At 43.9% G+C, this 18,144-nt stretch overlaps 1 protein-coding gene across 12 annotated transcripts in view; it reads right to left on the bottom strand.

The window, feature by feature from the left end:
* ptprt (protein tyrosine phosphatase receptor type T) overlaps window positions 1-18,144 on the bottom strand; it is a 447,834-nt gene that overhangs the window by 72,562 nt on the left and 357,128 nt on the right. For all 12 annotated transcript variants that reach the window (XM_036001937.1, XM_031277206.2, XM_036001938.1 and 9 more), the window contains 2 exons: window positions 4,864-4,956; window positions 891-1,000 (listed from right to left, as the gene is read on the bottom strand). In XM_036001937.1, the coding sequence (XP_035857830.1) occupies window positions 891-1,000; window positions 4,864-4,956 (203 nt within the window). The remainder of the gene's footprint in view (window positions 1-890; window positions 1,001-4,863; window positions 4,957-18,144) is intronic.

Genomic DNA, 18,144 nt, shown 5'->3' with positions numbered 1-18,144 from the left:
GAATAAACCAAGTAAGCAGAGCAACTGGTGAGAAAAGAAAGTCTGGCCTGTTTGTTTTTCTAATGATTAATATTAATGAGGCAAACAGTTAATAATTGATAAGAGTCTTCCGTTATCATAAAACCAAATCCAATCCCACAATCTTTCTCATTCACACACAAAACAGGGAAGGAGAGGAAATGCGGACGCTGCAAATCGCAAAATAAAGGAATCTAATTACCAAGCTGGTGATGCAAACATCATTTATTTAGTTTATTTTAACATAGTGTATTGAACCATTAACTTAAAACTAATAATATGTGCCCAGGGAAACACTCAGACATTAGTCAGAGAAATATTAATATTAATACTGGCGAGCTGGCGTGTCACAAATCAGTCATACGCATAAGAGCGTATGACTGATTTGTGACACGCCAGCTCAATGCAAAAAGCTCATCTCTTAGCAGTGGAGGCAGTTTCAGAGTTACCCTGCTTACTCTAATGATCGGTTTTATCGTGGTATAAGGACATTTTCAGTCAAACCCACGCTTTTTATTTATTGGAACTTCGCGGTGTACCTGCTGACTTCTATTCAGGGTCATGGGGGCAGCAAGAGGCAATATATACCCCAGACATTGGTCGGCTTAAGGCTTTGCAAGACCCATGTGTTTATAATGAAAGGAAAGCCTTGTCTCTCCAACTCACTATTTACATACAGTTATATGTATACATTTAGGGGACACACAAACATTTTATTATCCTTATTATCTGGGTGCTGTAGCTGCAGACCTGTGCCCTTCTTCCTAATAGCTGACTGTAATGTCGATCTTTGTGTGTTTGTGTGTGTGTGTGTGTGTGTGTGTGTGTGTGTGTGTGTGTGTGTGTGTGTGTGTGTGTGTGTGTGTATTCACCTCATATTCCTCTTTGAAACCATAGCCCTGTCCACATTTCATCTGGGTGATGTGTTGGAGGAGGTCTGCTACTCGAATAGCTGGCTGAAACTGGCCTGCCTGGAACTGACCTGCAGGAACAGAAACATTTTACAGAGAAAACGGCAAACAACACTGTATAACTAACTGGCTAATGAAATAACCAACTGGCAACCTGACTTAACAATGTAGCTAAAGGCGTGTGTTTGCTAGCCAACTGCCTGAAGCTCTGGCATCGTTGCCATAGTGTTGCTGCAGTATGGCTACTCTCTTATTATTTAATGTCATGATATGCATGTCAATAGCTTGAATGCATATCAGAAAGAGCGTTGCTCAGCAAAAGCCACACTCTTGACACTTTCTCGAGTCAAACCCCTACCTACACTGGTACTACGGTGAACAGCTTTTAACTGTGTGAATTTTGTTAGCTTAAACTACAGACTAATTGACAGGCTAACTAACTAATGAAGCGATATAACTTAACTGACTGACTGACTATCTAAGTGTTAAGCTAGTTAGCTAACATACTTCAGGGCTGCCAACTCTCACGCATTGGCCGTGAGACACACATATTTGATTGGTTTCACATGCTCACACGCCACACCCCCGATTTCTCACGCTGAAGTGTCAACCCGGTCAGTCAAATGCCTGAAAGATGAGTTTATCTTTTTTTATTTAATAAATACAGACCCGTCCGTCGCTTTGTGTCCACTCTGTCTGTAAAAATAGAGGTGAGCAACGCGGCTGGTAAGTGTAGCAACTTCAGTTAATTCTAGTGGACTCGCTCTGCTGTGGGAAGTTACGCGTTGCATTCGTGCTCTACCTTCGATGAAGAGCAGCGTACAGCCACTTCTCTAAACTTTGTCAGAGACCAGAGACCCAAATGGGCCTTTGTGTCTGTCAGTCTGAATGAGATACTACCAAATCAGCGGAGCAATAACATGCACAGCAGACTACATTACAACTCTCCAAATCATGGAGAACACAGATGGGAGGAGTTATATTTTAAATGTGCACAAAGTTGTAAATATGAGCAGAAATCTTGCTGAAATCTGAGCTATTGAAGTCCAGGAGTTTATAAATTAATTAAAATGACTTAATGTATGATTCACATGAATAAGTGCCACATGCACATTTAAAGATGTTACTTCCCCCGACAAAAGACGCAAAAGAGGAGGGAAGAGTAAATTAGGCCTACATGTGTATTGACAGAGATAATGTTAAATTAGAAAAAGTTGATCTACAAGAGAATAGTTGAAAGTAATACAGAATTAGCCTGGTCCTACCAGACTCTCGTACATTTCATTTGTACAGAGAGTCTGGCCACTCTCCATTGACAAGTGTTAACTTCCTTGAAGGCGGGTACTCTGTTGAAGTTTAAAACTATTGAATCTACCCAGAGCCACTATGGATCTGCCATAACGTGACGTACACTACCGGTCAAAAGTTTGGGGTCACTTATAAATTTCCATTCCACTCCATTACAGACAGAATACCAGCTGAGATCAGTTGCATTGTTTTTTTTTAATCAGGGCAGCAGTTTTCAGATTACATTATGTGTTTACATAATTGCAAAAGGGTTCTCGACTGTTGTAGACAGAAGTGGCTAAAGAAACGCTTGAAATTCCATGCTTTTTGGTCTAAACATACCCAAATTAAAAGTGGTACAGCTCCCATATACTTTGACCCTCAGGGGTGTGCCTGACATCATTGGAAAGGAAACACTCTCAAGTGTTTGTTACAAGTGTCAGTGTGATTCTAGGCTTTACTGACACAGAGTTACAGAGGCTAGAATGGAGGTTGTTTTATTTCCGTCCAAGTCATACATCTGTAAAATGATTAGAATACACTGCTGTACACAGATCTGACAGGTGACAACACAAGGCCGTAGCCACATGTCTCAGCTTACTCCAGAAAACATCCAGATGCCATAAGACTCAGAAATGGATTTTATGTGATTTTTTTTCTACAGATATGTCTGTGCGTTTTTTTATTTCCATTTGAAAAGTGCAAAGAAAAAAGCCAAAAAACTACAAAATACAACACTTCTCAAATACACAAACACACCCACATCAATCACCTTTCCAATGATATCAGGCACACCCCTGAGTGTCAAAGTATATGGGAGCTGTACCACTTTTAATTTGGGTATGACGTTTAGACCAAAAAGCATGGATTTCAAGCGTTTCTTCAGCCACTTCTGTCTACAACAGTCGAGAACCCTTTTGCAATTATGTAAACACATAATGTAATCTGAAAACTGCTGCCCTGATTAAAAAGAAAATGCAACTGATCTCAGCTGGTATTCTGTGTGTGGAATGGACATTTCTAAGTGACCCCCAAACTTTTGACCGGTAGTGTATGTCATGTGCATGTGCAACAAGAGGGGAGACCGACAACTATCGGCTTATATTTAGCATTAGCATCGCTAGCGTTAGCCTTAGCCAACTCCTTCACCACTAATGGAGCGAGCTGGAAAATCAAACTTTTCCCGAACCCCGTGGGGAGGAGGGCCACAACATCATGGCCACCAACACAACTCAGCAAAGATTGTTCTTTCTCGGGCTTTAACTTCTGGATATTCAGCAGCGTTGCCACAACGGACCGAATGGCTTCGCTCACATCTAGCGCACGACCTCAACGTCATCGTTCTCAGCCACTCCCTCTGTTCGCTGATTGGACTGCCAAATATTTGGCTGGAGAAAACCCAAGAATATACCGCGAACCCAGTCGGAGTACTGAAGGGAAATGAAAATTGAGCAGAAGTACGTAGGAGGGCGGAGTCATGCTAATACAGAATGCCTGAGGGCCTTATTTTTCTATATTTTCAATTATTTGCAGCATAAATTGATGTAGAAAAGGGTAGAAATAGGTGCATAAAAAGTCAAGTGTTTAATGCTCAAAATTATATGTCTCAAAACCTATGCCATTGGGTTGCCAGGCCATGCAGCTGTGACTGGTCCAGATGTTTGTGCCAGCACAAAAAAACATTTGAGAAAGGCTGTGATATAACACATGCACAAAATGAGCCATGCCGTGTCTTTTGTCTTGCTGTTGGTATTTTTCAGTTTATTTGCTGCTGGACCTTATGGTGGGGAAAGGCCTTGATTAAAGAATGAATTTCCCTCACTGCCTAAACAAATGAGGTTTGGTCTTTGGCCACCAGTCCCCCTGGTGTCCAAAAAATGGTTATTTCTATTTATTAGAATTAATTTTTTTTTTTTTTGCTCCAAAAATAAATTGCTTTGTACGTGGCAAAATTTTGGTTGGCCCCACCAAATCTCACTCCAAGGCTTTTTGAAAAATTGGCAGCCCTGCATACTTACTCACTAACTAACTGAATGACTGACTATAACTGGCTAGCCAACTAAACTGAATGACTAGCTAGCTAACTGACTAACTAGCTAACTAATGTTGTATTTAACAGACTGATTGACCTACCTATTGGCTCAGCAATTTATAAGCTAACCAAATGACTGGCTATCTAAGTACCTTGCTGACTAACTAGCTATCTAACTGACTGACTGACTATCAGACAGGCTGACTGGCTAACTAACTACTGGCCAACTATTAAACTGACTGACTATTAACCTAGCTGGCTAACAAACTAACAAACTGGCCAAATTTTAAACTGACTGACTATTTACATAGCTGGCTAGTTAACTAACTAACTACTGTAACTAACTAACTAACTAACTGACATACTGGTAAAGTGATAACCTAACCACATAACTAACTGGCTGACTGACTAACTAATTAACCACCTAGCTGACTGACTAGCTAACTAAGATTGTATTTAACCAACTGATTGACTTTCCACTTGACTACCTAACTAAGTAGCTAACCAAATGGCTGACTATCTAACTAACTAACTGACGGAGTGGCTACCAAAGTGTCTGACTAACTAAGTCACCAACTAACAAAGTGAGGAACTACCTAAGTTCTGTGCACATACCACTCTGGTAGGAGAGCTCCACGGACTCACAGCCTCCATAGGGAAAACTCTGCAGGGTCAGAGAGGGCTGGGCGAGTGACGGCTGGCTACTGTCTGTTAATGGAAACAGAGAGAGAGAGAGACAGAGGGGGAAATATGTTACCATGGCAACAGTCCTCCCCTCTATGACAAACCCCAACACACACAGAATATACTATGTGCACTGCATACATACTGTGTGGACACACTCTAGCGGAGAGAAGATTGGCCGCCGATGACAAGTGGTGATTTAAATGAGTCATATAACACCCTGAGTCTTGATTGGTGGCATGACAGTTAATTGGAATATCTCTCCTCCAATTAAGGAATGGACAGGTTGATTGGATGAGTGCATGGGCTCTATTAGTCAGGACAGATGGATGGATTGATGAAGGGTCAGGGGACAGAGGGACTGATGAAGGAAAGTCTCATGTCAAGAACAGCGTCAGAGAACCGAAAAAGGGTAGCCTTTTTGTGGAGGAAGCATGTAAAAGCGAATGACAGAAAAAAAACATGCTGCATCCAGTCTGCGTAAGAGAAAGAAGAACACAAAGGCCCTAATATGATAATAGGGTTTATTTGTTTCATCACTTATCTTCTTTTTACTGGTAGGTCACCTTTTGTACGTCAGCCAAGCAAGTAAAACTAAAAATTCTCTTTTGGGGCGAGTCCAAAATGTCTTTACAGAAACAAGTGGATGGGGACACATGGATTAAAAGATGGAGGACATGGGGTGGAGACAAAGGTAAAAGAAAAAGAAGAAAAGAGAAAATGCTTGAACTGGATGAGAAGAAAAGGAATTTATTTTTTATTTTTTTTTAATAGAAAGAAGCCTATTTGAGGTTTTCTATTATTAGACTGTTCATGTTTTAATGTTCTCTGTGTGGTTTTAATAAATAAAATGCCCTCTTACTTCAGTACTGTGGTGATATGGCTTCTGACAACCAGATAGGAGACTCACTGAAGTGAGAGAGTGTGTGTATGTGTGTGTGTGTGTCAGAAGGAAAAGGGGTTGTAGTATAAAACTGCATGACTCCATATTTTCTTAATGGAGCTATTTGCATGTTAATGACGGCTGTGGATTCATTAGTGGCCTGAAGTGGCTTCTCCATAAGCCAATCTAAACACTGGCTTCCCTAAACGAATGAAGAATGAGCCGGCCACATGGGTCACTCTACAGCTACTACTTGGTTGTGTGTGTGTGTGTGTGTGTGTGTGTGTGTGTGTGTGTGTGTGTGTGTGTGCGCGTGTGCCAGTGTGTGTGTTGTGTGAGTGTAAGTGTGGTCAAGAGAAAGAAAAAAGGGACTGAAAAAACAGCCATGTATATCTGATGGGCTTACACTGAGTGGTTACAAATAGCTGACAAGTTCTGTTGTGTGAATGGAGGAATTCATAAAAGAGTAGACAGAATGACAAGAAGTGAGATGAAATGAGAGGAGTTGATTAAAGGGGAGAGGAGAAAAGAGAAGACAAGACAGAGAACAGAGGAGAACGACTGGGAGGCAAAAAAAAGAAGAAATCAGATGAACAATGAAAGAAAAGGAGGAAATAGGAGGAGAGTGCAAAAGAGAGGAATAAGTGGAGTAAAGAGGGCAGTGGTGGACGACGTATCCAGATCCTTTACTTAGGTTGGGTTAGGTTACTAGAGTGAATGTACTTAGTTACATTCCACCACTGAAAGAGAGGATGCATTGAGACATGGAAGGAGAGATAAGAAAACAAAGAAAAGAGGAGGGAAGATAGGAAAATATGGCAGAGGAGAAGGAAAGAGAGATGGGACAGGAGACAGATGAGGGGGAAAGGTGGAGGAAAGACAGGAGTAAAGAGTTGAGGAGAAAAAGGAATGTTCAGGAGCGGTAAGGACAAACACAAACTGTCTGCTCGGCTTGTACATCACACTTCCCCTTCACACTGTGTCTCCAGAATAGTTCCTTTGAGAATTTACTCCAGCACTTGTATCCCATGAATCTGTATAAACTCCTCTCATCCTTCCCTTTCTATGCCTTCCTTTGTACTCCTGAAACAGCCCCATCTTCCACTACTGGTTTGTCTAGTCAAATACATTTTAGATTTTAGAAGAAACATTATTGCTGCTTGGATTTAATACAGAAAGTGTGACTTCCATCCACTGTATAGAAGTCAGGAGGAAGTGATCAGTGTGGATGGTGGAGACAGTGGTCCATGTCTTGTGTGCTGTGTGTTGTTATGTTTAGGTAACCTAAACTCTGGGTAAAGAAAATATTGTGTTTTTGGTAAATATTAGTCTACAAGCAGGATTTTTCCTGGCTCAGATTTTTTGGCACTATGCACGACAGTAAGCATGATCGGTCCACATACAGTAAAGGCAATGAGTCTGTGTTAACTTATTTGACAGAATTCTTTTGCATTTTCCTGTTATTTCTGACAATTTGATAGAGAAGATGTATATTATGATTGAGTAAATTAAACCACAATTAACAAAACTGGTTAAAAAAAGTATATTAATATTTAAATAAATCACAGGGGGAGCCAAAAATTCCTCTATGCAGGAAAAACCTCTGACATGTCTGTCCTGTGCTTTCAGTCAGTGCTTACTTTTTCAATATTTAGTCAAGACCATTATTCCATATTCTTTCAGTTGCCTTAACCAAGAGTGACCAAAACATACAAATAAAAATCTTTATGCTGTAGTTGCCAGGACCAAATACTGCTGGGAAAACAATTAAAATGTTTATAGTGGACATTTTTATTGACATTATCGAGCTGGCTGGAGCTGGTTTCCCTCTTTAATTTGCTTTCTCTTTCATAGCCCATTTATGTATTTGTATTTTAGTTTACTAGAGTTAGTTACTGGTTGCAACACACTGACGGCATCACTACCACTACAGACTTACACATAGAGAAAACATATTTGTGAACAACACACACACACACACACACACACACACACACACACTTCCTTTGTCTCCAAAGGAAGTGTGTGTTCCCAGAGCTCTTGGCAGCTGCCTCCAAGGTCACATGTGTGTGTGTGTGGTGTGTTAGAATGTGTAAGTTCATACATACATGGATGTGTGTATCCGCTCCTGAATACAAGTGTGTGCATTTACATGCCTACCTTTCAGTATGTGGGGTTTTGTTTATGTTTTGTGTGTGTGTGTGTGTGTGTGTGTGTGTGTGTGTGTGTGTGTGTGTGCGTTTGTGTGTGTGTTAACTCGCAGCAAGGTCAAATATGCATTAAGCCAGGCATGAAATGGATTCATATCGGCAGCTCCACAACACTGACTATGATGAAGACATCTCAATGCTAATGGGGAGATTTATTGACCCCACAGTCACAAAGGTGTGTGTGTGTGTGTGTGTGTGTGTGTGTGTGTGTGTGTGCGTATGTGCATGCGTGAGTGCGTGAGACATAGAGACATATGGAGAGTGTTGAGTGTGTGTGGCTAGTGTGTGTTTGACAAGAGAGATGCATTGATTGAGAAAGCAATAGAAGTGTGTGTGTGTGTGTGTGTGTGTGTGTGTGTGTGTGTGTGTTTGTGAAGGCTGTTCACGCTCTCAGTGAGTATGTATGTTAATGCAGTCCTTCATGCTTGGCACTGCTATATAAAGTTCCCTCCTCCCACCCTGTGACTTTATTAAGACTCAGTTATGGATGACTTGGACTCGGAGTATCACTGTGTTAACTCCTTCGACACAACCAGCTGTCTACCTGTGTTTCTATATTCTATACAAAACTCCTCCACAGCTAGAAAGTAAACTCTTCTTATGAAGCTACGTAGCCTTCACTTGTGGTGTAACTTTGTATGATTAATGCAAATATAATTCTGCATTGTTTTGTTCATGACAGTGCAGTCAATTCTATTTTATTCAGTCAAATTGTTGAGGGTCCTATTTAATTTATTGTTGCAATACAATAACTAAAGACAACAATACAGGACAAGATGCCGCTTTTTTCGGTGCTTTTGTCGCTCTTTTACATCCTGTTTTGTCGCTATTTTGAATCCTGTTTTGTCTCTTATTGTTCCCCAACTATCTTTATCAATCTGAAACCAGAACACGACAAATGTTGACAATGACAATGTTTTCACTCCTGCCTCCTAAAGAGAGGCAAAAACTGTCCGATGTTTCTATTTTTAACTTGCATAACATGGGTAGGGCTGCTCCATTGATTTGCGGGTTCAGTCAGAGAGACTGAGTGGGAATGACACAAAGTTGAAGGTAATTTAAAACCCTAAAAGATTTGAAAACATTCGGGAAGAAGAAGCCACCCCACTCCCTGCTCCGCCCCTGGGTGAGATAATACCCCGGTTACTGATGAGCATATAAACGCACCGATAGTTAAGCTGTTGGCCACAACTGTGTTCAAAATATAATGTTCTACAATAGAAATGGACAGCTACCAGCCAACTGGAAGCGAGTATTTTGGGTAGACATTTTCTAATTCATCATCATTTACTGACATCCTTGATACCCACCAACTGGCAATTACTGTTAAGCCCAATTATATTAAAGAAATGACTTCATTACAGAAGCAACTAAATGACAGAGGAAGACATCATTCCCATACCCTGTTCTTACAGTATTCATTGCAGCATCAGCCAGCACACACAGTAATTAGATCCGGAACAGTCAAACAATAATTGAAATTGAAATTGAAATTATGTTAAACACTATTACAATATAACCGTTATCATCTACAAACTTGAATAAAAGCAGTGACAATCAAGCACAGTGGATTTAGTTTAACCAAGACAACCCACTGTGCTGTATTACTACTTTGAGAGTCAATATGCAACAATGCAACAGACTCTACATTCGACACCTGTCACCTTTATTATCCGAATAAATCATAACATTACATGTGCATCACTCCCACAACTCCAACGAATGTCCATCTAACTTGGGGAAACTATCTGTTGTACCAGCCACGTCTCTGCAAATGTCCACGTTTTAAAATGCAAATAGCCTTCTCTGCAAACCTTTCAACATTAAAGGTCCCATGGCATGAAAATGTCACTTTATGAGGTTTTTTTAACATTAATATGAGTTCCCCTAGCCTGCCTATGGTCCCCCAGTGGCTAGAAATGGTGATAGATGTAAACCGAGCCCTGGGTATCCTGCTCTGCCTTTGAGAAAATGAAAGCTCAGATGGGCCGATCTGGAATCTTCCCTTTATGACGTCATAAGGGGAATAGTTACCTCCCCTTTCTCTGCTTTGCCCGCCCAGAGAATTTGGCCCGCCCATGAGAGAGAGAGAGAGAGAGAGACATCATGGCTTGAAAACAAGCGAAGCATGACAGTTGGTCAAGGCCACACTCCCACCCTCCACCTTGCCCCCTCTCCTCCTCAATATCATTTAAAGCTACAGACACAGAAATGGCACATACTAAGGAAAGCTCATTGTGGGACTGGCTCTAGTGGCTGTAATTCTGCACCAAGGCTGAATTTCGGGAAAGAGACTTCAGATACAGTATTAGGGGACCACTAAGGCCTATATAAAAGAGACTTCAGATACAGTATTAGGGGACCACTAAGGCCTATATAAAAGCATCCAAAAAGCAGCATGTCATAGGACCTTTAAAGGTTAAGAGCTGAACCCACTCGTGCTGCTCAAAGACATCTTAGCATCAAGCGTTTTTCTTTTTATAAAAAAAAAGGTGAAAAAGCTGTGGCTGTTAAGTCCATCTCTCGCTTTCTCTTTCTCTATCTCTTGTCATGTCTTCCTCTGAAGCACAAGGTCAGGTACAACTTCATTTTATGGCCGGTGGAATTCTCTTCAGTATGGATGAAAAAATCACTCTGATATGTGAAACACATTACAGCCTGTAGTGGAACAGTGAGACGCCAGCATAAAAGATGGAAAATACAAGTGTAGCTGAGCTGTTTTCCAGAGGAGGAGAGAAACAAAAGAAAGGAGGACATGTAGAGACAGAGATCAGCAGGCAAAAAAAGTAGAAGATGAAAAAGGAAATAAAAAAAGACTGGGGATGCAGGTTAATAAAGTGTATTTTTCAATCTCAATTTCCAACATCAAGAGCACAAGAGGGTACTCAAGTGTTTCTCCAAAGTAACCTTCATCCTTTCATGTTGATTCCATAGAACTTTTATAAGATATACTTGAATAAATAATTAGAGGTATACAATCAGAAGTAGCATATGGTAAGAGGGATTTGCATTCTGTGCTTCTCCGGGAACCATCACCTTATCGTGGTGGAGAGGTTTGTGTGTCCCTATGAACCTGAGGGCTGTGTTGTCTGGAGCTTTGTGCTCCTGGTAGGGTCTCCCAAGGCAAAGTGGTCTCAGGTGAGGGGCCAGACAAAGAATGGTTCAAAAACCCCATGAAAAAACGAGGTAGAGATGATGTGACCCTGCCCGGAGGAAGCCCGGGGCCCCCGTCTGGAGCCAGGCCCAGATGGAGGGCCCGTCAGCGAGCGCCTGGTGGCCGGGTTTGCCACGGAGCCCGGCCGGGCACAGCCCGAAAAAGCTACGTGGCACCTCTCTCTCCAACCCATGGGCCCACCACCTGTGGGAGGAACCGCTGGGGTCGGGTGCGCTGCCACATGGGTGGCAGTGAAGGTCAGGGGCCTCGACGGACCAGACCCGGGCAGCAGACGCTGGCTCTGGGGACGTGGAACGTCACCTCTCTGTGGGGGAAAGAACCGGAACTTGTGCGGGAGGTGGAGCGCTACCAGTTGGATCTGGTGGGGCTTACCTCTACGCACAGTCTCGGTTCTGGAACCATACTCCTGGATAGGGGTTGGACTCTTTTCTTCTCCGGAGTTGCCCAGGGTGTGAGGCGCCGGGCGGGTGTGGGGATACTCACAAGTCCCCGGCTGAGCGCCGCTACGTTGGAGTTTACCCCGGTGGACGAGAGGGTCGCCTCCCTACGCCTGCGGGTTGTGGGGGGGAAAACTCTGACTGTTGTTTGTGCGTATGCACCAAACAAGAGCTCGGAGTATTCGGCCTTCTTGGAGACCCTGAATGGAGTCCTGTATGGGGCTCCAGTAGGGGACTCCATAGTTCTGCTGGGGGACTTCAACGCGCACGTGGGCAATGATGGAGACACATGGAGAGGCGTGATTGGGAGGAACGGCCTCCCTGATCTAAACCAGAGTGGTTGTTTGTTGTTGGACTTCTGTGCTAGTCATGGATTGTCTATAACGAACACCATGTTCGAACATAGGGATGCTCATAAGTGTACTTGGTACCAGAGCACCCTAGGCCAAAGGTCAATGATCAATTTTATAATCGTTTCATCTGATCTGAGGCCGTATGTTTTGGACACTCGGGTGAAGAGAGGGGCAGAGCTGTCAACTGATCACCATCTGGTGGTGAGTTGGGTCAGAGGGTGGGGGAAGACTCTGGACAGACCTGGTAAACCCAAACGGGTAGTGCGGGTGAACTGGGAACGTCTGGAGGAGGCCCCTGTCCGACAGACTTTCAACTCACACCTCCGGCGGAGCTTTTCGTGCATCCCTGTGGAGGCTGGGGGCATTGAACCCGAGTGGACAATGTTCAAAGTTTCCATTGCTGAAGCTGCGGCGGGGAGCTGTGGTCTTAGGGTCTTAGGTGCCTCAAGGGGCGGCAACCCACGAACACCGTGGTGGACACCGGTGGTCAGGGAAGCCGTCCGACTGAAGAAGGAGTCTTTCTGGGATATGTTATCCCAGGGGACTCCGGAGGCAGTTGCAAGGTACCGAAGGGCCCGAAGGGCTGCAGCCTCTGCCGTGAAAGAGGCAAAGCAGCGGGTGTGGGAGAAGTTCGGAGAAGACATGGAGAAGGACTTTCGGTCGGCACCAAGGTGCTTCTGGAAAACCGTTCGCCACCTCAGGAGGGGGAAGCGGGGAACCATCCAAGCTGTGTACAGTAAGGATGGGACGCTGCTGACCTCAACTAAGGAGGTAATAGGGCGGTGGAAGGAGCACTTTGAGGAACTCCTAAATCCGACTAATACGCCCTCTATGGTAGAGGCAGAGCTGGAGGATGATGGGGGATTGTCGTCAATTTCCCTGGTGGAAGTTGCTGAGGTAGTTAAACAACTCCACAGTGGCAAAGCCCCAGGGATTGATGAGATCCGTCCAGAAATGCTTAAAGCTCTGGGTGTGGAGGGGTTGTCTTGGTTGACACGCCTCTTCAACATTGCGTGGAAGTCGGGGACGGTGCCTAAGGAGTGGCAGACCGGGGTGGTGGTTCCCCTTTTCAAAAAGGGGGACCAGAGGGTGTGTGCCAATTACAGGGGTATCACACTTCTCAGCCTCCCCGGTAAAGTCTACTCCAAGGTGCTGGAAAGGAGGGTTCGGTCGATAGTCGAACCTCAGGTTGAAGAGGAACAATGCGGATTCCGTCCTGGTCGTGGAACAATGGACCAGATCTTTACTCTCGCAAGGATCCTGGAGGGAGCCTGGGAGTATGCCCAACCGGTCTACATGTGCTTTGTGGATCTGGAGAAGGCGTATGACCGGGTCCCCCGGGAGACACTGTGGGAGGTGCTGCGGGAGTACAGGGTGAGGGGGTCCCTTCTCAGGGCCATCCAATCTCTGTACGACCAAAGCGAGAGCTGTGTCCGGGTTCTCGGCAGTAAGTCGGACTCGTTTCAGGTGAGAGTTGGCCTCCGCCAGGGCTGCGCTTTGTCACCAATCCTGTTTGTAGTATTTATGGACAGGATATCGAGGCGTAGTCGGGGTGGAGAGGGGTTGCAGTTTGGTGAGCTGGGGATCTCATCGCTGCTTTTTGCAGATGATGTGGTCCTGATGGCATCGTCGGCCTGTGACCTTCAGCACTCACTGGATCGGTTCGCAGCCGAGTGTGAAGCGGCTGGGATGAGGATCAGCACCTCTAAATCTGAGGCCATGGTTCTCAGCAGGAAACCGATGGAGTGCCTTCTCCAGGTAGGGAATGAGTCTTTACCCCAAGTGAAGGAGTTCAAGTACCTTGGAGTCTTGTTCGCGAGTGAGGGAACAATGGAGCGGGAGATTGGTCGGAGAATCGGCGCAGCGGGTGCGGTATTACACTCAATTTATCGCACCGTTGTGACGAAAAGAGAGCTGAGCCAGAAGGCAAAGCTCTCAATCTACCGGTCAGTTTTCGTTCCTACCCTCACCTATGGTCATGAAGGCTGGGTCATGACCGAAAGAACGAGATCCAGGGTACAAGCGGCCGAAATGGGTTTCCTCAGGAGGGTGGCTGGCGTCTCCCTTAGAGATAGGGTGAGAAGCTCAGTCATCCGTGAGGAGCTCGGAGTAGAGCCGCTGCTCCTTCGCGTCGAAAGGAGCCAGTTGAGGTGGTTCGGGCATCTGGTAAGGATGCCCCCTGGGCGCCTCCCTAGGGAGGTTTTCCAGGCACGTCCAGCTGGGAGGAGGCCTCGGGGAAGACCCAGGACTAGGTGGAGGGATTATATCTCCAACCTGGCCTGGGAACGCCTCGGGATCCCCCAGTCGGAGCTGGTTAATGTGGCTCGGGAAAGGGAAGTTTGGGGTCCCCTGCTGGAGCTGCTTCCCCCGCGACCCGTTACCGGATAAGCGGAAGAAGATGGATGGATGGATTTGCATTCTTTTAACTTAACGTGTCCATTTTATATCTACTGTAAATGGGCTCTTTATGCAACTACAACAGGTTAAAAAAAAAAATAAATGTGTGTACTGTTTAATGCAACTCAAGTGCATGTTTTATACTGAATGTGTACATTGAAGCATAACACCTTTAGGCACAAGGAGTTTGTTTTCTCTCTACAAGTAGCTTTTTTCCAGACTTTATGAAATATGGAACACATTCTCACTCTCAACTCGTCAAATATGGACGCTTGGTCAGGTGCCATTGTCGTTGCTATTGATGCTAAAAGTCTCCTTTAGCGTCATATAACACACTTTAACTAAACGCGCTTGGTCGGGTCTATTGGCGTCTCTTTTGACGCCAACACGGTCTCACGGCAGTTCGTGTAATTGTCACGTTATTTTTAATCTATTGATTCCTGTACAACAACACTTTTATCCTGTTTTTTTTTCGTGGTGGCCAGCACAAAATGGGAACCATCTATTGAGAGCTTGGGTTTAGGAAACAAACAATGGGGAAAGGACGCTTCACACGCCGTTCACATGTTTGGAGTGAACGCCGTTCGGAGTGAGAACGGGTTGAAATATGAGGAGGGATGGTGCAAATATCAAAAACTAAAAGGGAGAGAAGAGGAGTGAAATGGATAGAGGAAGTGTAAATAAAAAAAAAGATGGTACAGGAAAGGATGAGTGAGAAAGAATTAAAAAGGAGGAAGGAATCAGGCAGAAATGAATTGAGTTTGTGAAACAAAGAGAAGGAGTTCTCCGAACGGCAGACACACATCATGTACTTAATTACTTAGCAGTGTGCTGAATTTGTTTGCCTTTTTTTCTATTCTGATGGTAGTTGGATTTGTTTGCAAATTGAGATGAATTAGTTTGCAAATTCAGCTTAGGTGATTTGAAAAGTGAATATAAATTGAGAAAGCCGAACGAGAGGACAGATGGAATAAAGAACCGAAATACAAAAGATAGCCGAGGCAAAGGCAAAGGCAAGCCAGATAAAGAGAGCAGCAGAATAAAGGAGTGATGAATGGAGGAAGAGACAGAGAGGCAGATGAAAATATCTATCTGGACTGCAGGTCGCAGGGATCAACTAGTCTAGACAGTATAGCAGCCGTTTACCTCATTTCACCTCCACCTCTTCTGACATGAGGAGAGAAAACACTGACTCACAAAGAGAGAGTGTGTGTGTGTGTGTGTGTGTATGAGAGTGTGTGTGTGTGTGAGTGTGTGTGTGTGTGTGTGTGTGTGTGTGTGCAGGGCTGTCTGCTTGCTAGTGTGTGTATGCCCATACAAAGCCACTTGCTTTGGAACTTACAGGCGCCAGAGTCGAACAGAGATATCCGAGTGTGTGTGTAGGTAGGTGTTTGCGCGTGAGTTACCCACACAGTGATCTGTGAAGTCACCATGCAGCTGCTGCACAGCAGACAGACAAATGTGCTTCACAGGAGAGTTTCTCACGAAAAAAATATCTTGCAAGTTAGGACCAAAGAGAGAGGGAGAGAGTGAGAGAGAGAGAGAGAGAGAGAGAGAGAGAGAGAGAGAGAGAGAGAGAGAGAGACTAGTGGACAGATAGACTTATTCATGTATCTATTTCTCTCTGCTCTGTTTTGCTACTGTGAATGGCCAAATAAAATGCAAAAGTGATTCAAGCTCAATTTTTGTTAAAGATTACTTTTTGGGTAGCCTGACAAGCCAGACCCACATCAAGATGTTGGGTCTGGGAACTCACCATTGGCAGGGCTCAATTCGAGGGGCGGGATAAACGGTTGTCTTTCAAATTCCCTCTGCACTCATAGCCAACCAGAGCAACGCTAGATGATAGAGTAAATTTTGCTGTATCTGGTTCGGCAAAACTCCGAACACATCTTCCTTTTTTAAGAAAGAATTTCAATGTTTAACTCCAAGTCTTCCAGAGTCGCGGCCAAAACCGATTCGAAAGACATCTTCTTTGTTTTCAAGTAGCAGGGAATTCACGCGGAACCGTCGCAACTCTGCAGTCATTATGTTAAGCCCGCCCACCGACTCTATACACAATGTGATTGGCCTGACCAGAGTTTGGTTTTTCCAGCTCGCAAGCCAACGGAGAGTTGCTAGACTGACCCTGGCTGCAAATTACATTTGCTGCCGCTAGGGTGGGTCTAGATTTCTAGGCTACTTTTTGGGGCTTTTCCGACTTTAATTTTTTTTTTGACAGGAGCTAGGTGAGAAAGGGGAGAGAGAGGGGGAAGACATGCAGGAAATCGTCACAGGTCGGATTCGAACCCTGGACCTCTGCGTTGAGGCATAAACCTCTCAGTATATGTGCGCCTGCTCTACCCACTGAACCAACCTGGCCACCAAGCTTAATTTTTTAATTGAACCGTCCAGCTTCTACATTTGCTGTACTGAAAAGCTGGTGTCTTGTACTGATGCACTGTATGGAGATGTTCCAATACCATTTCTCCTTCCCGATACCTCAACTTGCATATCGGCCAATACCGAGTACCGATCAGAACCCAGAGCGTTAAAAAAAAGTGTCTACATAAAAAAAAATAATAGCTGTATGCTAACCCTGTATGGATGGGATATGATTGCTACTGTTGTTGTATGGCCTGGCTTAGGTTAAACTCTTTGTAAAACATGAACAAATACATATATATAATAAATGCCAAAGAACTTTCTTTCATTATCTAGGTTGACAGTCAGACATAACGGGAAAAAAAGAACATAAATAAACTACTTTGAAGATTTTTTTTTCAGGGCTAAATTACGTGGTGTTGGATTGAGACTCACGTACTCGCCGATACTGACAGCAGCATTTTAGGCAGTATCGGAACAACCCTAGCATAGTATATGGGGGAAATCCTCTAGTGCACAGGAAGTGATGCATTTTGCATTCCCGGGCTGTGTCCCAAATCACTCATTTACTTACTGACATTTTGGACACTTATGAATCATAGTCATAGTCATTTTGCATCATCACTCAGAGTTGTGGATGTTGCAACAACATCCCAGAGAGGATTTTTAAAAGATGCAGTTCTTAAAGCTATAGTGCGTAGTTTCTGTCGCCCCCATGAGGAATTCTAACTAATGACAGCGGCGTGTCCACATGATACAAGCCTTCCATGACCGTGCCCCTCCTCCACGCAATTGCTAGTAGCCAAGGAGGACACGGAAGATTAAAAAAACATGATGGACTCTTCAGAAGAGGTCATTATCTTCACTAGAGCTTCTACGCGGGAAAGTCACAATCTTCTGAACATAGCCATACTGAGAAATACAGCGAGAGTTGTGTGGAGCTGATAGTCTTAATTAGCTTTATATCAACTAATTTGGCAATGGCTTGAATGTAACGGACATTCATTAATATCAAAAAGTTATGTACTAAAGCCTTAACTTATTTGTATTATTTTATGTCAATATTGGCACTGATATTTAATGCTTTTAGGTATTTTCAACTGTCCCCATATCTTTTTAATACGTTGGCTTTCGGCATATTTGGCATGTTGAACTATTGTTAGGGGAGTGTTCGTTACTGACTGTATGGACTGGGAAGCTGCAAATTAATTGCCCATTGGGATTAATAAAAATGTCAGAACTGATTCTGTTCTGGACATCAAATTAATGCATCCCTGAATTTGGAGAGAAAAAAATGGAAATAAACTTTTGTCATCATTGTGTTTATTTCATCCTCAACGATATTAATTGTCAGTTTGGACTGTATGAAAAATCTATGTACAGCTATATGTAC

The sequence above is a fragment of the Sander lucioperca genome, chromosome 6 (genome assembly GCF_008315115.2).
Source record: "Sander lucioperca isolate FBNREF2018 chromosome 6, SLUC_FBN_1.2, whole genome shotgun sequence".
In the NCBI taxonomy this organism is placed as follows: Eukaryota; Metazoa; Chordata; class Actinopteri; order Perciformes; family Percidae; genus Sander; species Sander lucioperca.
This window is presented reverse-complemented; position numbering and strand designations above follow the sequence as displayed.